The sequence below is a fragment of the Poeciliopsis prolifica genome, unplaced genomic scaffold (genome assembly GCF_027474105.1).
Source record: "Poeciliopsis prolifica strain line A6 unplaced genomic scaffold, Auburn_PproV2 SCAFFOLD083, whole genome shotgun sequence".
NCBI classification, from domain to species: domain Eukaryota; kingdom Metazoa; phylum Chordata; class Actinopteri; order Cyprinodontiformes; family Poeciliidae; genus Poeciliopsis; species Poeciliopsis prolifica.
In genome coordinates, this window is record NW_026562458.1 from 718,367 (window position 1) to 740,507 (window position 22,141).

The following is a 22,141-nucleotide window of genomic DNA, read 5'->3' on the forward strand; positions in this document are numbered from 1 at the left end:
GTGCATTTTTGTGCCATAAAGGGATTCGAAACCAAATCTGGAAAGAGTTTGACTGGAAAGTAAAAGCTAGATTTAATTGAACTCTATTAAATACTTTTCTCCTTCCTCATGAAGATTTTATCAACCTGCCTGATTTCACTGTAGACATTCCACTTTCTGATTCTGTTGCTCTGAAAGAACTACAAACCAGGTGAGCTGTGATGTCATCAATTATGTAGCATTACATTTACTTCCTGTTTGAACATGACTGAAAGTGGGCGACCTCAGTCCGATTGTTGTGTCTCAGTTTGTTGTTCGAATACTTTTCTTCAACTCTGGATCATCTGAACAAACTGTAAGTTTTCTTTGTTTCCTACTCAACCTTTGTCTCCATGAACGTTCCTGCTTGTTTTTGGAGAACAGGTTCACTTCTGATCTCAGCTCAAAGTTCAATGTCTCTGCTGTTTGAAGGCTGATCTACAGGACTGTTAAATTACTGATGAACTGGAAACTGGAACAACAGGATGAACAGCTTATTATTTGTTTATTTGTTTTCTTCTCCAAAAATACTGATTTATGATTTTGTTTTCTGGTATCAAAGTCCAGTATCCACCATTAACTTTAGCTGGTTTCCTGTTGCGTACTTTCAAAATAAAATATTGTAAACAAATGTTTGATTTAAACACATTAAAAAGTTAACCTCTGATGGTGAAGATAATCTACTTGTAGAAATTAATATATGTGAACTAAAATAGCCCCTAATATTCAGTCAGTGTATGAAAATGTTGCTCCATGTCTCCATCTAGTGGACTGAAAGACGTACAGCAGCTGATTGCAGCCTCCTCTGCCTCTCTGACTGCATTCACCTCACACTGATATGACATCCCAAGACTTGAAGCCACAATTAAAGAGTCTTAAAAACAACAAATAAAAAATACAATTAAAATTAATGTCAATTCTCTGCATTACCAAATTAAGTCAGCGGTCAGTGGTGATGACGTCACACTGATCACATTGAGAGCAGGCGTGATGCATAAATGAACTAAGCAGCTACTTATGGCCCCCCAGGCCTTCAGGAACCGCTTAAGTGCTAACATTTTAACACAGACCACAGATATAGAAATGTAACATTTGTTTGTTGAAAATGTCAATGTTGTTAAATGAGTTTTGTTTCAGCATTGATAAAATCAAAGATTTTAAATTGCTTAACATTTACATTTTAGATATTAAGGAGCTGAAAGGTTTACTGTGTAAAAGTACAAAGAACAATCGTCATAGTTAAAATGTTTTGTTACCAACAATCTGATGCTGTGACATCACTCTTTAAGTTTGAGCAGTTTGTTCACAAATACCGCCTGCTAGAAGCCAACTGGGTCAAAATCAAATTTCTCAACCTGACCACTATCATGTTCAAAGGACTATCAATCTGCTACAAATGGTCATAACGCGATGTTATCAATGCTGATATGAGGATCAGAAATGACTGAAAATATATTTTGAGTTTCTCTATATATTGCATTACCCAAATGTTCATAAAACTCACGTTTGACAAGGGGTGTTTACATTTTTGTTAAGTGTACATAAACTTTGTCACCAAAGAAAATGTCAGTGCACACATATCAACACGGCCGAACATAATGCTTTGTTCAAAAGATGTATCATTCTCACTGCATGGCCAACATGCATCACCTTTGCTCTGCTTCGCAAGGTGGTGGCATTTAAACTTTCCTCATACCTTAATGAATAATTCTAGAAAGAAGCATGAATCCTCAGAGGAGACTAATATAAATGTCCACACAGGTCAAACTGTGTCCAGTTTGAGTGAAAGGTGTGATACGCAAACCATCCCGAGGTAAACTTCAGAGATGCAACACAACAGCGCATGAGGCAGCAGAGGTGTGATTTGTGCACACTACCAGCTTTATACATTGCTCAATGCATCAACTGTAAGCTGATCTTTCAGAAAATATTCTGCCCTGAAAATGAAATACTTACTGCACCAAAAACAATTTCAGTCTAGCTGGCTTATTTAAATTATAATTATTTTTCAAATAAAACAATAAAAGCCACACTTTTATAGTGACATGAAGCAGAGAAGAAGAGCCAATCAGAGGAGGAGGAGCTGATCTTTTTCCAGCACTAATGATGTAAAGGATGATAAGAGTTGATGTGCAGATGAATGATGTGTGTTTCCTCTGCAGGTGAAGCTAGAAAGTGTGTGTGAGCTGATGTGGATTCAGCAGCATGGATCAGTGTGAGGACAGAGAGGAGGGAGTCCCTCCCTCTAAAACCACTCTGTGTGGGGAAGATGAGAGCCAGAGCAAAGGTCAGAGGTGAGGTCACCATCTCTAACTGTCCACAGCCCTTTTCACACAGCGTTCACTATATCAGGCCAGAACAGACGTGGTGATGAAGCTGCTGCTGCTCCTCTTTGCTGATTCAGTTTTAATCATCATGTTTCTGTCAGGATCCATCAGAGACTCAAACCAGAACCAGAACCAGAACCAAGCTGTGTGTCCTTTAAGAGTGACTGGTCAAAGGAAGATTTCATTAACTTTAAATCTCCTGGATCTCCACCATCAGAGAGGTGAGCTGTATCTAATTGCTGTAACTATTTAAACTGAACCAGTAAGAACTCATGTTTCCAGTTATATTTCCAGAGGTTTGATCCATTATCTACAGAAATCAGCTGCTCTGTTCTCATGAAAACACCTTCATATCTTTATCTCTGGATGTTGATGATGATGTTCTGTTGCTTCCTGGCTCCATGTCAGACTAACAGTGGATCACATTTCCACTGGGAAATACCTGGTAAAGCCATTCTGGTCCATCAGGACTTGGTTCCTGTGTGCATTGTGAGAGCAGTTCATCAGGGAAGGAAAGCTTCATGATGTGGTTGGTGAGATCTGCTGGAACTCAACCAAACTGAACTGATGTGGACCATCAGAGGTTCTGCTGGTTCTTAATGGGATCAGCAGGAACATTAAATCTTTACAACTGCTTAAATCACCTGGTTCACTGCTCACATCCAGATATCACTTTATGGACCTTTACCTTCTGATTGTCTCTGTGTGGACAGATATAATGTGAGCTCACTGGATTCCAGGGATCTACAGGATCCATTTTAAAATCCTCACAATAACATCAAGGAGAGGATCCACATGGAAACACTTCCACATATATCAGACCTCCTTCATGTCCACATCATCTCAGATCTATACATCAGAATCTGATGGATGTCCCACACTGTTCTGAAGACCTGTGTGGACAGAGCCTTCCCTTCCACTGTCCTCAAGCTCTGGGAAACTGTCTCCACCAGCATTAGATCAGCAGACAGTTCAAACAGTCCCCTTTTGAAGTCAAAGTTCAACACCAACCTTTTTAAATTTCTAAAAAGTTGGTCTTCATCTTTGTAGTTTATCTTCCTCTTTCTCTTTCTAACTTCTTTGTATTGTGATCATATGATGTTTTGTTTTAATGCTTTCGGGATTTTAATGTGAAACTCTTGGTGATTTCCTCTGTGAAAACTGCTGGATGAATATTTCCTGACCTCCTAATTGTTCCTGGTTCCTCCACAGAGTGGACCAGCAGAGCTCAGAGGTTCCCAGTGGTCCATCTGTCCAGCAGCATCAAACACAACTGGACTCCATATTTATGGTCTGTAAATGTACAACTACTTTTTTATGGGTTCTGTTCACATTCATCTCCATGCTGTGCTTTGTAGACCAGAGAATATTCATCTGCTGTTGGGCTCTGTGATTTATTTCAGCAAGATGTTTCCTTTATTTATTATTCTGTTCCAGCTGCTGGAAGACAACATTGTCACTTTTGTGAAGAACGAGCTGAAGAAAATCCAGAAAGTTCTGACACCAGATGTTCCAGGATGCTCACAAAGTCTGAGAGAAGATGATGATGTGTTGGGAGGTGAGGATGAAGAACAGAGGATGAGCAGCAGAGACGCAGTGATGAAGATCACACTGAACTTCCTGAGGAGGATGAAGCAGGAGAAGCTGGCTGACCATCTGCAGACCAGTAAGAGGATTTCTACAGATATTTGAACTGATTGATAAATCGGACATTTACTACAATCAAATTTATTCAAATAATGTTCAAAAGACGATTTTATTTAGTTGCTGATTTACATTTTGTGTTAACTTAGAACATCTTGCTTCAGTTTGTCAACATGAACTTAAATCTGGTCTCAAGAAGAAGTTCCAGTCTGTGTTTGAGGGGATTGCTAAAGCAGGAAGTCCAACCCTTCTGAACCAGATCTACACAGAGCTCTACATCGCAGAGGGAAGGACTGGAGAGGTCAATGATGAACATGAGGTCAGACAGATTGAAACAGCATCCAGGAAACCACACAGACCAGAAACAACAATCAGACAAGAAGACGTCTTTAAAGTCCCACCTGGAAGAGATCAACCAATCAGAACAGTGATGACAAAGGGAGTGGCTGGCATTGGGAAAACAGTCCTAACACAGAAGTTCACTCTGGACTGGGCTGAAGACAAAGCCCACCAGAACATCCAGTTCATATTTCCATTCACCTTCAGAGAGCTGAATGTGCTGAAGGAGAAAAAGTTCAGCTTGGTGGAACTTGTTCATCATTTCTTTAGTGAAACCAAAGAAATCTACAGCTTTGAACACTTCCAGGTTCTGTTCATCTTTGATGGCTTGGATGAGAGTCGACTTCCACTGGACTTCCACAACAAGGAGATCCTGACTGATGCTACAGAGTCCACCTCAGTGGATGTTCTGCTGACAAACCTCATCAGGGGGAAACTGCTTCCCCTGCTCTCCTCTGGATAACCACACGACCTGCAGCAGCCAATCAGATCCCTCCTCAGTGTGTTGGCATGGTGACAGAGGTCAGAGGGTTCAATGACCCTCAGAAGGAGGAGTACTTCAGGAAGAGATTCAGAGATGAGAAACAGGCCAGCAGGATCATCTCCCACATGAAGACATCACGAAGCCTCCACATCATGTGCCACATCCCAGTCTTCTGCTGGATCACTGCTACAGTTCTGGAGGATGTGTTGGAGACCAGAGAGGGAGGAGAGCTGCCCAGAACCCTGACTGAGATGTACATCCACTTCCTGGTGGACCAAAGTGAAGAAGGTCAAGTATGATGGAGGAGCTGAAACAGATCCACACTGGAGTCCAGAGAGCAGGAAGATGATTGAGTCTCTGGGAAAACTGGCTTTTGATCAGCTGCAGAAAGGAAACCTGATCTTCTATGAATCAGACCTGACAGAGTGTGGCATCAATATCAGAGCAGCCTCAGTGTACTCAGGAGTGTTCACACAGATCTTTAAAGAGGAGAGAGGTCTGTACCAGGACAAGGTGTTCTGCTTCGTCCATCTGAGTGTTCAGGAGTTTCTGGCTGCTCTTCATGTTCATCTGACCTTCATCAACTCTGGAGTCAACCTGATGGAAGAAACACAAACATCTAAGAAATCTTCATTATTTAATAAACCTAAACTAAAGTCTCTCCATCAGAGAGCTGTTGACCAGGCCTTACAGAGTCCAAATGGACACCTGGACTTGTTCCTCCGTTTCCTGCTGGGACTTTCACTGCAGACCAATCAGAGACTCCTACAAGGTCTGCTGACAAAGACAGGAAGTAGCTCACAGACCAATCAGGAAACAGTTCAATACATCAAGGAGAAGATCAGTGAGAAAGTGTCTGCAGAGAAAAGCATCAATCTGTTCCACTGTCTGAATGAACTGAATGATCGTTCTCTAGTGGAGGAGATCCAACAGTCTCTGAGTTCAGGAAGTCTCTCCACAGATAAACTGTCTCCTGCTCAGTGGTCAGCTCTGGGTTTCATCTTAGTGTCATCAGGAAAAGATCTGGATGTGTTTGACCTGAAGAAATACTCTGCTTCAGAGGAGGTTCTTCTGAGGCTGCTGCCAGTGGTTAAAGCCTCCAACAAAACTCTGTAAGGACACACACATGTTACTGTTTTCTGATAAATAGAAATCCACAAATGATGATTTATATCATGTTTCAGTTATATATTGGTCCATTGTCTCTTCAAAGTCCCACTGTGGGTGGACGTGAAAGGAGAAACAGACTTCCTACAGCAGCTGGACAGAATGTTGAATATTAAAGCAGCAAAATTAATCTTTATGTTAAAAATGAAAGTGGATTAATTCTATTTATTGTAATTGGATAATTGAATTTTCAAGCTCCTTGTTGACTATAGTTCTGCCCTTTAAGTTTGGAGGCCAAATTATAAATGAATCAGTTCACACCAAACACATAAGCATGTGTAAAATAAGATAGTTTCTTCTTTGTCTAAGACAAACATTAATTGGAAAAAATTAAAATTTTGTAGAATTATTAGTAACATATTTTCCTCCCTGTCTCCTCAGACTGAGTGGCTGTAACCTCTCAGAGAGAAGCTGTGAAGCTCTGTCCTCAGTTCTCAGCTCCCAGTCCTCCAGTCTCAGAGAACTGGACCTGAGTAACAACAACCTGCAGGATTCAGGAGTGAAGCTTCTCTCTGCTGGACTGAAGAGTCCAAACTGCAACCTGGAAACTCTCAGGTAACTCTGGGCCATCCGTCCGTCCGTCCGTGTCCGTCCGTTCAGACTTTGGTCTCTACCTCAATGTTCTCATTTTCTCATCATGTGATGAATTGTGTGTCTGCAGCTTATCAGGCTGTTTGGTCTCAGAGGAAGGCTGTGCTTCTCTGGCATTAGCTCTGGCTCAAAGACCTCCCATCTGAAAGAGTTGGACCTGAGCTACAATCATCCAGGAGACTCAGGAGTGAAGCTGCTGTCGGCTGGACTGAAGGATCCACACTGGGACTGGAAGCTCTCAGGTATGGAGGAACCTGCTGCAGGAGCAGAGAAGGTCTGATAGAGGAGGAAGAGGGAGAAATGTCTTTAGTCATATAATATGGACAATTTTAATTTATAGCGCAGCGTCTCCTGCCATGAATGTCCCAGTAACGTTAAACTCCTCCACATCCTGTTACTGGATTAATGTCAATAATCTCATATTTACAGTCATATTCAATAAATTAGAATATGGTTCCCATGAGGCTCGTTTGTCAGGTTTTAAAACAACTTCAGCAGAAATTAAACATATTTTTCATTTGACCCACATTTCTGCATTAATTGTTTTTATTGATCTTTAATCTGATCAGAAATGTTTTCATGAGCTGTAAGCAACAAATCATCATCATTAACAAATAAAAGCTTTAAAACAGTTTGTGGGGAATTAATCTGTATGATGTGTTTAACTTGTGAGCCGAGTTACTGAAATACTTTTCATAAATATTGTAAATTATTGAAAATGACTGCAGTTAAGGATGTTAGAGAGACGCAGGTCATCCTGAAATTATGATGCATAGAATCACAAATTTAATCTAAACTGTTACAGAGAGAAAACACAATAAAACATGATTTATCTGCAATTTGTTCATTAAATGGCTCATTACTGATGAATTAAAATTAAATATGATCAAACACTTAATGATATTGTATTAGCCATTAGGTAATACAGCAAGTACTTTTACTTTTAATATTTTAAGTACTTTTAAAAGCCAATTCTTTCTTACTTTTACTTCAGTAAAAATGTTAATGTGGTTCTTTTACTAAAGAATATTTTTGTCTGTTTATTTGTACTTTTACTTCAGTTCATTGTTTGAGTTCTTTCTCCACCTCTGGTGAACAGCCAGTAGGTGGTGCTACTGGCTGACTTCTGTGCTACTCAACATCTGCATCTTAAATGTGCTGTAAATGGACTCTCTTGTTTAAAGTGATCAGAAAATGTAACTTCGTTACCAGAGTAAACTGAATGGGAACAGTTTTTTTTTGTACTTTATGTTCTTTGTATGATTCAAGAACATAGAGTACATAAAGTAACTATGTTCTTCCTCCTGAACAGCCTGGAGAAAAGGTTGTTCCTCCCTGATCTGTTTCCAAGCAGTCAGGGTGTAGAAGTTGAGAGCTGGAGAAGTTTCCTCCTGTTGCTGCAGCAGCAGAGATGTTCTGCTTCATGGACTAAATCAGGTTGGAAAGAGGAAAGATCTTTACTGAGCTGCTGGATAAAAGCTGCTGAAACAATTCATCCAAGGCCGTGCAAAGACCTTTGGAGGGGCAGGGCCTCAAAGTTAAAAAAAGGGCACATTGAACAAGATCTTAAAACACCGTACAACAACCCATATTAATCAAGAATCTAATTGGATCCGACTATATCATTGCCATCATGCGGGGACAATGCAAAGCAAATGTAGCATATTTTCCCCAACAGGTATAAAGCTTCTGTTTCTTCTGCTGATAGTCCCTGAGGGCTGAGTTGATCTGAGACTGTAGCTGTTAAACAGACCAGAGAAAAGGTCAAAGGTTATGAAGTTATGAAATAAGCAAATTTGCTGCTATTTCACTAAAATGGGGGGGGACCTTAGATCTGTCTAAGGCCCTATATTTCCGCGGGCCGGCCCTGCATGAAGAGCCGCTGTGATGCGCGTCTCTGGAATCTACCTGGAATCCCCCGGTGGCCCCTGTCAGTCTGACAGTGCTTTGGGGACATTTTGATTCACTTAATTTTGCCACGTTTGGCTTTATGCTGTGGGTTCTAATTATTGCTCCAGTATTTTCTCTCAATGGACCCTGAGTCTGAAAAACATGGAGGAAGAGAAACTGAGACCTCCGTGAAGCTGACACACCCCACCCATGTCAAAAAATCCAGCAAATAGTCTGAGTAGTTAGTGCTCCGTTGTGCAGGTTTGTGCCATTAAAACTTTTCGTTTGTGTAGCTTTTGTTTTTGAGATATTATAAGTTATTATATTTGCAGATGCCGACATAAATAAATATGTTTAACTGCTTAAAGATAGTGCCTCATTATCTATGTTTCAATACTTCAAATATAATTTGTGAATTTAATAAATGCATATGTAAGCTTTCCATGCATACATCCTGTCTGCTTTTGTGGGGATAGATTGCACTGAGTCAATATTTGATATAAAACCTGAGCATTAGTTTACTAACCTTGTTCAAAAATCAAAATCAGAGAAAAATTCCAAAGATGACATTGCAGTTTGCAATCCAGATGTTGGACTGTTCCTGTCTCGGTGGAGGACAATGTGTGTCTGAGAGACATGTAATGTCCATGTTTGCTGCTGAAAGAGACTGATGGTCTGACCCCCCTCCTTTCAGGGTGGAGCCTGCTGGAGGCCGATTCTTGACTCCAGGTCTGAGGAAATGTAAGTGTGTTTTTCATCTGATTCATGACAACAAAGCAGCTCACATTCAACCATCTTCAAACTGTCACATCACTCATTCAGGAGTCAAAGTGTCAATAAATGATCAATAACTGCAGCTGGATTGTGTTTGTTCTCCATCAGATTCCTGTCAACTCACCATCGACACAAACACAGTGGGCAGAAACCTCAAACTGTCTGCAGACAACAGGAAGGTGACATGGATGATGGATCTTCAGTCATATCCTGATCATCCAGACAGATTTGATTACTGGCACCAACTGCTGTGTAGAACTGGTCTGACTGGTCGCTGTTACTGGAGGTCAAGTGGAGAGGAAGAGTTGATATATCAGTGAGTTACAGAAGAATCAAGAGGAAAGGAAACAGTGGAGACTGTGTGTTTGGATGGAATGATCATTCCTGGAGTCTGAACTGCTCTGATCGTGTTGGTTTCTCTGTCTGGCAAATGACGTACGTACAAACTCGTCTCCTCCTCCTCTGTCTCTAACAGAGTAGCAGTGTATGTGGACTGTCCTGCTGGCATTCTGTCCTTCTACAGAGTCTCCTCTGACTCACTGATCCTCCTCCACACCTTCAACACCACATTCACTGAACCTCTGATTCCTGGATTTGGATTCTGTTCTTATGGTTCCTCAGTGTTTCTGTGCTGATTTGAGTCTAAATAAGTGGTCCCCGTTTTTTTTTTTTTTTTTACCATGAACCGATCAAGATTTGGCAATTTTGCTGCGGCCCAGGGGAAAGGAGTGAGCCATCAAATAATACTTCTGCATGTTCCGCTAAAGTCTTTTTTCTTGCCTTTACGACAATCTTACTATATCCTACAGTGTATGGTATGTTGAATATGCCGATCTAAAATCAGAAAGCGCACGTAAGAACGGAGGGGAATCCCAAACAATTGACCTGGCAATTGAGAGTTCGGTGGACATTGGAAGTGATATGTGGAAATGTTTATTATTATGTGGTTATGTTTATTCAGTTTAAAATGTTAACTACAATAAAACATAACTTCCCTCCAAATTGTAGAGGTAACACATTACCATCTCATGAAGGTTAGAGGTCAATGGTTTGAAGCATAAAGTGGGAAAATCTTAATATTTTCTGTTCCATTCAGAACTTCTACCTGAAACTCAGAACCTGCAGAACATTTTTCTGTTTGGAGAAAAAATCCCAGGAACTGGAAGATCAGAGCAGAATGAAAACTGGATATCAGTGTTGGACAGAAAAGGTCTGATTGCTGCATCTCTGCTATATTTTACATCTGATAACAGAAAGTAAACCTGTTATTAGCTGAGAATAAATCAACATGGATATGACCCGCCACAGCACCAACGTGGGCCACACCTGATTCAACCCAAAGTGGAAAATAAAGGATTTAACTGGAAATCCCAAAACACAGTAAAATCAGCAGCTGGTTGTGATTAAAATGCAGTTTGTTGCAGAGGTTCAAACTTCCTGATGGTGACCTCTCCTCCGTCCCTCACCTTGTGGCTGATTTTAATCCTCACTGCAGTGTTAGACTGGAGCTAATCTCTCAGATTAAACAGATTAACACTGAGCTGCAACAGGAACCAAACGTCTCTCCTCCAACTTATTTCACTGATTAATAACAAGATTGGATAAAAACATTGAGCTTCTCATTCCTTAAAGAGTCATGAAGAAAGACTCACCCTGTAACTGCAGGAAAGATGTTAGAAAGTTTAAAAATAGTTGGAAAAACTTTGTAAATATATTCTAACAAGTGATTTAATATTTTTTTGTGTCTTTTATTGTATAAAACTGTATTAAAAAGGTGTAAGTGATCAAATATTCCCAAGTCATTCAAGTGCATGTGACAAACGTGGAAACCCTAAAGTGTTTAGATTTCATCCTTTAAATCTTTTATGCTTTTAAACAAGGAATAGTCTCAGCTATTTTTATACAGCTGCAAGCTGGAATCTTACTTCCTCTTTTTCCAGGAAACCTGCTCTTCCTGTCTCATCTCTCTCTCTGACTGATTTCTTATGATAGAAAGAAAAAATAAGTATAATTAAAGCTAAGTTTGCAGGAGACAAAACAACACACACAACCAGGTTTATTTTATTGCAGTCTGGGTCTACATGTCACTTGTGTGACTAATTTTAAAGATAACTTTATTTAACTAAAATCTCCAGCATGGGGAATTGGGATGATCTCGGATTTTCTTGACAGGTTCAGACAAACCAGTAAGAACTCTGTGTTGTGCTGCCAGTACATGTGTGTCACATGCAGTGATGCAGGTGGAGACCAGATGAACTCATCGCCGCGCCCATCAGCTGGAACTGTGGTTGCCAGTGATATGCAATGCAAGCGCTGTTGAGGCATCAGCTATTGGGGGAACACGGTTATGTGCCAAACTCCAGAATGGTTTCAGTTTGTTGATCAGCAATCAAAAAATATAGAGAAGATTTGGCAGTTTAGAGAATGTGGTTGTTCTGATTGATTAACCACTAGGCTGCCTTCTGGTGTGCATTTTAGACACAGAGACATTTTTATCATTAAATCTCTTGCCAATAGATTAATTGGGCAGACAGGAGACAACAAAAATTGATGTGTCAGTTCCTGTTATCTATGTTCAAAGTGGGTGTATTGGTTACATGAACGTGAGTAACGTTTTGGGAAAAAAGATACTGCTAAGAATAGTTTTACTGTAATGTTTTATTCTTTTTAGGAATATTATTTCTTCTCTTATTTGAGTAGATTGATGTTGCATTCAAAGAAATAGATTCAAGAAATTAGAAACCTTAGATTTCTGTAACATCTGAGCTGTTTATGCAAATTTCAGCATAATTATTCAACATTAAACATGTCACTGTTTATATCCTTATTTTGTGTTTTTAAACTTGGTTGTTTTATTTGAAATGTTCCATAAATATTTATACTTGTACTATTTATGTTTTTATTAAAGTAAAAGCTAGTTCAGTCTGTCCCCAATGCCCCCTGCTGAACATTTCTGGAGCCTGGATTGATCAGACAGCAGAGGCATCAGCTGCTGCACTTCTACTATCAGACCACTAGATGGAGACATGGAGCAACATTTACGTTCATTGAATCAACCTGAACACAAGAAGTATTTAGTTAATTATTAAACTCTACATGTGATTATCTGTTCCATCAAATGTTAACTATTTAATAATCTGACTGAATCAAAGACATTTTAAGAATATTTTATTTTGAAACGAAGCAGCAAGAAAATGTAGAGTTTGACGTTACTGGTTGAGACTGGTGTTTGATTTATGAAAATAAAATCATGAAGCAGTTTGTTTAGAGAATAAAATAAAGGAACATTATCTGTTCATCATGTTTTTTCTTCACTTTATCAATAATTTAATAATCCTGTAGATTAACTTTCCAACAGCAGGGAGAAAAATCTGTGAGCTGAATTTAGAAGTGAACATTTTCTCCAAACATCGGAGAACAGAAAGAAATCAGAAAGTTTCTGTGGACAAACTTCAAGTAGAAAATAAAGAAATTTATAGTTTGTTCAAATGATCCAAAGAGTTGAAGAAGAAAATCTGAAAAACTGAGACCCAACAGAACCACAGGAGAACCAGACTAATGCCAAACCTGAACAGAGACACAACAGAACTGGACTTTTACCCGACATAAACCACAAGAGTTCAAAGTCCAGGTGTTATAAATGTTGAATAACTGATTATGTGAAACTCACCTGGTTTGTAGTTTGTTCTTTCAGAGCAGCAGAAGGTTTGCTGTAGAATCAGAGGCAGGTTGATCAAATCTTCATGAGGAAGGAGAGAAGTTCTGATGAAAATGTTTCATGATGGTTCATGATGATGATGCTGCTACCAACACTTGATTGGTTTTCTTTGTGCTAATCTTTTATTATGTTTTTAGTCTTGTGTTTTCATGGATGTTATGAATGAAACATCATTAGAGGAGAAATGAGTCCAAGAAAGAGCAGCTGGTTGATTCCTGCTGCAGTAACTGGTCTGATTATGAATACAGTCAGAATATGAACATAAAACTAAACTAAACTATAATCCTTAACATCACCACACTACTGCAGCTGAAACCACACATTGTTCTAATGTAGATTATTCCTAAAGCTCCTATATAATCATTGATCATGATGTTAGTGTGGTGAGCAGAGTGAGGACAGTCTCTGGTTAAAACCAGGACCAGCTGAGGAGGTTCTGCTGATCCAGGTTGAAACCCTGAAACTTCTCCAGCTCTCAACTTCTACACTCTGACTGCTTGGAAACAGATCAGGTGACTCTAGCGCCACCTACTGGCTGTTCACCTGACATGACAGCTGAGGAGAAAGAAGAAAACAAGGAAATAAAAGCAAAACCAGCGACCGGTTCATCCAGTCTGAATGTTATGACTCAGGGACATTCTGTTCCAGGCTATGGAGGAATATTTCTGCCATAATTATCAGTTTAAAAGCAGGAAGTTGTGTCTTTCCTCTAAAATCTTTTAATGCTTGAACTTAAATCTTCTGATTTCTGTCAAATATTCACTGTTTTTTCTCAAACCTTTTTTCTTATGATCAAAACTTTTCTCTCTTTGGATCAAATCTTTGCAAAACTCTCTTCCTGCCTGTGAATCATTTTCTGATCCATCTTGGAACAGAATATTTGCAATGAGTTGGTTTAGATTTCAGAGGTTAGTTAAACTTTAAAGAGTCACAGGATTCTATCAAAAGAATAGATGTTGATTTTATCAGCTTTATGGGTTTTCTAACATCTATCTAGATTGTTCCTATATTGTTAGAATAGACAGAATCTCTATCTAGACAGATTCATCAGACACACAATGAGTTTCCTTCTAACCCGTCTATAATCTATAATCCAATGTTATAAAATCCAATGTAACACTTGGATTCTATTGGCTGAGAGGTTGCTAGGCGACGGTACTTTTCTGTGTGGTTTCAGCAGCAGTCGTGTTGTGATATTAAGGATACAGTCGAGTTTTGTTCCTTTGTTTCATTTTCAGATTATTTTCTGTTAGTTTATATTTTTAATAGATTCTTGTTTCTTATTTTTGTTTTGAAGTTTGTTTGTTTTGCCATAATTGCATTAAACTATAAACTAATTTGTATTTAGTGTCAAAGGGATGAAAGTAATTAACGTACAGATTTAAATCTGACCAGCAGTTTCTCTGTTGACCTTTGACCTGCTGTGGAAGCAGAAATGTTGGACTTAGTTTTTTACTCAATGCTTCAGCACTTTGGTTCTGATTCAGGTCAATTAATAATAACTCAGTGTAATCTGTGATGTTGATGCATTGAGCTCATTTAAAGATCTGCAGAGGAACAAATGATGTTTTATTCACATCCTGATGAATGAAACCTCAGAACTGGTTCTGGTTCTGATCACTTTATATAATCACTGACATGTTTGGATCATTTAAAAACTTAATCTGGGTTTAATAAAGACATCATGCAGGTGTAGTTTCACCTCAAGAGGGAAGATAAATTTCCCACCATTGAAGATTCCAGTTGGTTCCAAGTTAAGACAAATTCTGTTTCCATTAGAGCTGAACAGAACCTGGATCACTAAAATAACAGCAACAGAGTCTTTGTGTTCAAACATGGAGTTATGAGAAGAATTCATCTTTACAGAAGTTAGCAGGTAAACATTGCTGTGACTTCCAGTCTGACCAGTTAAACCAGTTTGGGTTCATTTTCTCTTCTTAAAACTTTCAGTTTAAACTCAGTTGTGGTACCAGTCTGGTTCAACTGCGGTTCTGTTGGGTCACAGTTTGTTGTTCAGATTTTCTTCTTCAGCTGTTTGGATCATTTGAACAAACTGTAAGTTTTCTTTGTTCTACTTGAACTTTAATGTTTGTTTCTTATTTTCTCTCTGATGTTCGGTGAACAGAAAACTATTGACTAGAACCCAAAGTTAATCTCTGCTGTTTGAAGGTTAATCTAAGGGATTATTAGATTAATGATAAAGTGGAATCAAACAAATTGATGAAGAGCTGAATGATCTTCTCTGAACAAACTGTTTTATGTTTTTATTTCCTGGATTCAAATTCTGGTTTTCACTATTAAAGTTAAACAGCTTCAAAGGAAAATATTATTAATAAAATGTGTTAAATTCAGTCAGATTATTAAATAGTTAATATTTGGTGAAGCACATAATCCACTTTTAGAGATTAATAATTAACTAAAATACTTCCTGTTGTTCAGGTTGAATCAGTGAATGTAAATGTTGCTCCATGTCTCCATCTAGTGGACTGATAGTAGAAGTGCAGCAGCTGATGGCAGCTTCCTCTGCCTCTCTGCTGTCTGACTGCATTCACCTGACACTGATATGAAGCAGAGAAGAAGAGCCAATCAGAGGAGGAGCAGCTGATCTTTTCCAGCACTAATGATGTAAAGGATGATCAGAGTTGATGTGCAGATGAATGATGTGTGTTCCTCTGCAGGTGAAGCTAGAAAGTGTGTGTGAGCTGATGTGGATTCAGCAGCATGGATCAGTGAGGACAGAGAGGAGGGAGTCCCTCCCTCTAAAACCACTCTGTGTGGGGAAGATGAGAGGCAGAGCAAAGGTCAGAGGTGAGGTCACCATCTCTAACTGTCCACAGCCCTTTTCACACAGCGTTCACTATATCAGGCCAGAACAGACGTGGTGATGAAGCTGCTGCTGCTCCTCTTTGCTGATTAAGTTTTAATCATCATGTTTCTGTCAGGATCCATCAGAGACTCAAACCAGAACCAGAACCAGAACCAGAACCAGAACCAGAACCAGAACCCAGCTGTGTCTCCTTTAAGAGCGACATGTCAAAGGAAGCTGGGATTTTCTTTAAATCTCCTGGATCTCCACCATCAGAGAGGTGAGATGATTCTACCTGCTGTAACTTCAGTTTATCTCTGTTATTGTGATCATGTGATGATACCAGGTTCTGTTGGGTTCTGTTGTCTTAAGAACATTAGACTGAATATCAGGTTATTTTATTTCCATGTCTTACATCAATGCTTATGGTAACATGTCTAGTTAAAGACGTCGACACATCTTCCACCAGGTTAGTGATGTGAGAGATCAGCAAGTTAAAATCAACCAAACTTTAATAAAATGTAAATAAATCTTTGAAAAGCTGACAGAAAAATTCACACAAAGATTCATTCAGATCTGGTTTCCATTCTTAATACCTGCAGTTATATAGAATAAAGCCACTTTAAGCTGCACTAAAACCTTCTGGAATATTAACGCTGCTCACATAACTAATGATCTGAGTTACTTTGAACAGTTTTGGTTATCAGTCCTGCCTAATAAGAAGTTGTTATTTCTGAGATTTTGCTGCTGCAGCTGCAGACCAAGCCTGGTTCTGTCAACATGACCAGGACAGAAACGTTCATGTGCACAAAATATTTGACCAGCAGCAGAACCATGATGTTATTATAGAAGATCAAACTCAGTTAATTCATCTGAGCTTCAATACCTGCTGATTAAACATATTGTAATAAAACTACTAAAATATAATCCCACAGTCTTCATGTTAACATCAGTATCAATAAATAAAGTCCAGTGGGATCATTGGTGAAGCAAAAACTAATGAAAGACCTTCAGATTGAAACGGGTCCATTTAAATCCACATTCTCCACCCAGAACTTCTAAAAGTCCATCTAGTGAACAGAAATCTCTAAATCTGACCTGATTTTTCTCTCTAATCAATGAAACCATCATTCAGGCAGCAACACTGCCCCCTACTGGCCAGTTATTGACACCATAACTAAACAATTACTGCTGATAAATAACAGGAAACAATATTTAACTAGAATCAACTAACTTTTCTGCTACAAACTCTAAAATATATATAAAGAACAATAAAAACCTCAATCAGGACAAAATTATGATGTTGACATGACCTTTGAACCACAAACATTTCATTGTATTTTGTTCTGATTTGCATAAACTACTTTTAAAAATAAAACTGTCGTATCTATTTTATCCATTATTAATTTGAATTTTAATAATTTTAAATTTTAACAAAGCTGCACATTATTCAGGAGGATCAATGATCAGGAACATGTTGGAGGATTGGACCGGTTCTGATGGGAATCATTAGAACATCAGGTTCAGTCAAATTAACAATCCTGTAAATTTACAGTAAGATCCTGGCAGCATTTTACTGTAAAGTTATTTTATTCTGACAGTATTTTGCTTCTAAGGTAAAAACAGTATCAATAATGTAAAAAATGGTAAAATTCTGGTGAATTAAATGCCAGAAATTTGCTGTCGGTTTAGTTTCATCACTTGATGCACTTTATCAATAATCTCTGGGAAAAAGTCTTAATATTAAAGTTTAGTTTTGAAATAGAATAGTTACAATTAAAGTGCTAAAATTTGTGCAGTTTTAAAATGCAAAATCATTAAGTTACACGTATAATAAGGAAGAAATAACATTCTGTAGGAAAGATTTTTTATTTAAATGCACTGTAATGTACAAACATTTATATGAAAAATATTGTGAGCACCTTTCCAGGTCTCAGGGAATTGGTTACAAACTCACATACATGAACCTTCAGTGTCAAGAATTAGTCATGATTGTGACACCATAACTAATTACAGTTTCTAGTGTCTTAAATGGAGTTTATTAATTTTTCATTTTTTTACAATCTTAAGGTTTCAAAAATAATGATTTGAAAATGACGACATATCCAGGCCTTTTGGTATTACTACAGACAAAGATGAATGAATAAATAAAAATAAACATGGCTGCAGTAACACATGAAACCAGTAAATAGTTTACATTATAAATCCTGTTTATGGCAACATGACATAGGATTCTGTATTTATTATTCAAACAATCAAAATGGTTCTTACTTTTTAAGATGCAGGAGAGGTTACCATGGAGATGCATAATAAAATATTAATTAGACCTTAAATGATTTGAAACAGAATTATTTCATATTCACTATATCAGGCCAGAACAGACGTGGTGATGAAGCTGCTGCTGCTCCTCTTTGCTGATTCAGTTTTAATCATCATGTTTCTGTCAGGATCCATCAGAGACTCAAACCAGAACCAGAACCAGAACCCCAGCTGTGTGTCCTTTAAGAGCGACATGTCAAAGGAAGCTGGGATTTCTTTAAATCTCCTGGATCTCCACCATCAGAGAGGTGAGATGTTTCTACTGCTGTAACTTCAGTTTATATCTGTTAATGTGATCATGTGATGATACCAGGTTCTGTTGGGTTCTGTTGTCTTAAGAACATTAGACTGAATATCAGGTTATTTTATTTCCATGTCTTACATCAATGCTTATGGTAACATGTCTAGTTAAAGACGTCGACACATCTTCCACCAGGTTAGTGATGTTAGAGATCAGCAAGTTAAAATCAACCAAACTTTAATAAAATGTAAATAAATCTTTGAAAAGCTGACAGAAAAATTCACACAAAGATTCATTCAGATCTGGTTTCCATTCTTAATACCTGCAGTTATATATATATATATAATATATTATATATATTTTGCCCTCAAGACAATCTTAGAACGTTCTGAGTTCTAAGATTGTCTCTTCCGACAATCGTAACCGATCATCCTGTAGTGTGTTATGACTGATCGGGTCCAGTCGGTGGAACGTCGGGACCACTTACAATGCTACGGTGAATAAAATGTGCTTAATTAGATTTCATAAAACCATAAGTAAAACTTTATCCTTATTCAGAGCAGCATGCTATTGGATCATTTTTGGTTTTTTTTTTTTTTAATGAAAGATAATAATAAAATTATTGCACAGAGTACATCTGGTTGAGAAGCAGTCCAATCTTTGGTTGAAATGGTGCATTTGATTTTATTCTGCAGTCATAAAACAATTTTAAACAATATAATAAGTTTCAATTAAAGGAGCTGGAATAGGCTACGTTAAGCTTTCGCGGTCAGTTGGGGGGAAAAGGAGAACTCCCATTTGATTTTCTAAAAACGAATATGCAGGAAATGCTTTCTTCTACTTTAAGCTGCTCTGATGTTTCAGTTATTCAGTTTTAAATGCATATATTCTACAACAACATAAACACAGCAAAAAATTATAAAATCATAGTAAACGATTAATGAAATGACGAAACCGAAAACATTAAAAACAGTATTTTTTATGAAAAAAAGAAAAAACCCTCACCTCCATGTTGCGATGCAACAAATATAATCCTTGCTCACGGTATCTCCAGTTCTTAATCCAAAGCTTTGATTTTTGGTTACATCTTTTTTGGGTTAAAATAAGTCCGCAAACTAAAGTTACTACTTCAACGTCGTTGTCCATGTTTGTTTGTTTACTCTAAATTCAGCTGTGGTAGTGTAGAATTTTAATTTGAAGTGATTTTGTATCTGGAATTAGAATGTCTCCGAGTGAAACCTCACACTCTACGATCGAACCCGTTACACCTACGATTTTAGATCGGCTAGTGTGTGTTCTCTCTCTCACGTTTTCAGAATCGGCCGACTTTTCTAAAATCGTGTGGTGTCAACTGGGCTTAAGTAATAATCCTGTACATTTTCAGTAAGATACTGGCAACTACAGGTGGCAGCATTTCACTGTAAAGTTATCTGTACCATATTTACAGTATGTTACTTTTAAGGTAAAACAGTATAAATACTGTAAAAAATGTATATTGTAGTGAATTTAGCTGCCAGTAATTTGCTGTTAAATTACATGTTTAACACTGTAATAAAATTTTAACTTAATTTACTGTTATAGTAAATACAGTGATGAAACTAAATAAAGAGTAAATTACTGGCATCTGTAGCTGCCAGTATTTTACACTATCAGTAATCTCTGAGAAAAAGTTTTACTATTACACAGCTTTAGTTTTACAGTACAATAGTCATAATAAAAGTGCTAAAATTGGTAAACTTTTAATATGCATAATCATTACGTTCCATCACAAAAAAGGGATGACATAGCATGCTGTTGGAAAGATTTTTTACTTAAAAATGTACAGACCAAATACAAAAAGTAATGCAAGAACTTTTCCTCGTTGAATTATTTACAAACTCAGATATATTGGCCTTCAATGTCAAGAATTAGTCATGATTGCAAAAAGAATGTTACAAAAAAAATTAAAAATTACAGTTTCTAGTGTCTTAAATGGAGTTTAATTAATCTTCCTTTTTGTTTGTTTTACAAACTTAAGGTTTGAAAAATGTTACAGAAAATGACAGCAAATCCAGGCCTTTGGTACCATTAAAGACGAAAGATGAATGAATAAATAAAAATAATCCTGTAAATTTACAGTAAGATACTGGCAGTGATAAAACTAAACAAAGAGTAAATTACTGGCATCTGTAGCTGCCAGTATTTTACTGTAAATTTAGATTCACCACACCATGAACTTTATCGGTAATCTCTGGGAAATAGTGCTAATATTAGACAGTCTTAGTTTTTGGATAATATTAAGAGAACCCATCTCCATACTGGTCAACTTTTAACTATAACTTGCTTGTAGCTCCTAAAAATGTTCCTATTTATTGTAAAACGATTTCAAATAAAATCATAGGAGTAGTTTTACTGTTGAATACGCTCCAAAGTCTTTGCTGCCTCCTCATAATATTTTAGGTTGAACATGTAGAAAGTAGCAAATGTTGCTGCAGGTTTTGTCTCAAATGTCGGCTGGATGAATCAAAGATTCATGGCTTTCAGCATCGACCATCCAATCAGCCACTAGCTGCTCATCGCTCTATGATGGGCAAAGATAGAAGTTTTGTTTTAATTTTTTCTCAAAACATTTTACTATTCTTTATATCAAAGCTGAATTCATTTAAGCTCAAGATGACAAAGTTATTCTACAATACCTTGTCATTTATGTTAAGGACTCTTCTTTTAAAGAATCATGTTTTTCTAGAAAAATATTCAACATGTTAAGAAGTATTAAGCAAAACAGGTAAATAGTGATCATTTGCTTTGCTCTTACAAAATATCAGACCAGTCCTGCCACCTGACTGGCAAACTTAGGCTGGTTTCAATATCTGTTGCTGCAGGTAATATTAAAAATTAGCTAGTTGGACCTTTTAAGGTTGAAGATGCAGTGGCGGAGCCAGAGGGGTGGCTGGGGTGGCACTTGCCACCCCCAACAGAGCCCTTGCCACCCCTACTGCCACCCCACTGGAAATGGTCATTTTAAAATATAATACTTATGAGATTGGCAAAGATTTGCCAGGAAAACTGTAATTTCCGACTGTCCCTGAAGGCAGCTTGATGCCCGACGCTGTTCATTGGTTAAACTGACATGTTGGTTCCTGCTTGATCCAAAACACATCAACGGCTTTAGAGTTACACCGTGGAGGAGTTTTGCAGGTATTTACATTTTACCGCTCAGCAGTAACCGCTGTTACCTTCCTAATGAGAGGCGGCACTTGTCATACATTTCTAAAAAGAAAAAAAAATGGTTGTGCACCGCTGCGTAGTGCCTTGTTTATTATATTAGCCATGCTAGTGCTGGTAGATCGTGTTTTAGACAGATTCTTTTAACATATTTAGTGCACATGCTTCCCTCTAATGTTTTATATCTCCCAGCTCTTGCTTGAAATGTGTGGTAAGAATATGTGAAAAACCATTAAGTTTTATAACCCCTAAACCTACTGAAGAAAAAGGAAAAGGCCTGCATCTTTCAAGAAGATCATAATTTGTAGGACAATGCTCCATGGCATGCATCGAAGTACTCCTCTATCTCAAGAGCCAATAAAACACTTAAATATGAAAGAACAGTGAAGTGGCCCCTTCCTCACCATCTAAACCCCATTAAGAGATTTACTGAAGGAAAACAGTTCATATCTATGAACAGTATCTGGGAGGCTGTGTTTGCTGCTGTACAGAAAGTTGATCTTTAACAATTAACCTGTTTAGTTGACAATAAACAAGTTAGATGGGAACATTTTCCGTTTTAATTCAGTTTCATAAAAATTCTGCACCCTAATATATCGTTAGGGTGCACCCTAAATAA

The 22,141-nt window shown here is 37.8% G+C and overlaps 1 protein-coding gene and 1 pseudogene across 1 annotated transcript in view; both read left to right on the plus strand.

Annotated features, from left to right (window-relative positions):
- Nucleotides 1-22,141, plus strand: part of LOC129353068 (NLR family CARD domain-containing protein 3-like) — a 59,457-nt gene that overhangs the window by 21,800 nt on the left and 15,516 nt on the right. Inside the window, exon 2 of the mRNA XM_055022271.1 lies at nt 15,895-16,038. Within this exon, the coding sequence (XP_054878246.1) occupies nt 15,983-16,038 (56 nt within the window). The 5' untranslated portion in view covers nt 15,895-15,982. The remainder of the gene's footprint in view (nt 1-15,894; nt 16,039-22,141) is intronic.
- On the plus strand, nt 247-9,910 carry LOC129353052 (NACHT, LRR and PYD domains-containing protein 5-like; annotated as a pseudogene).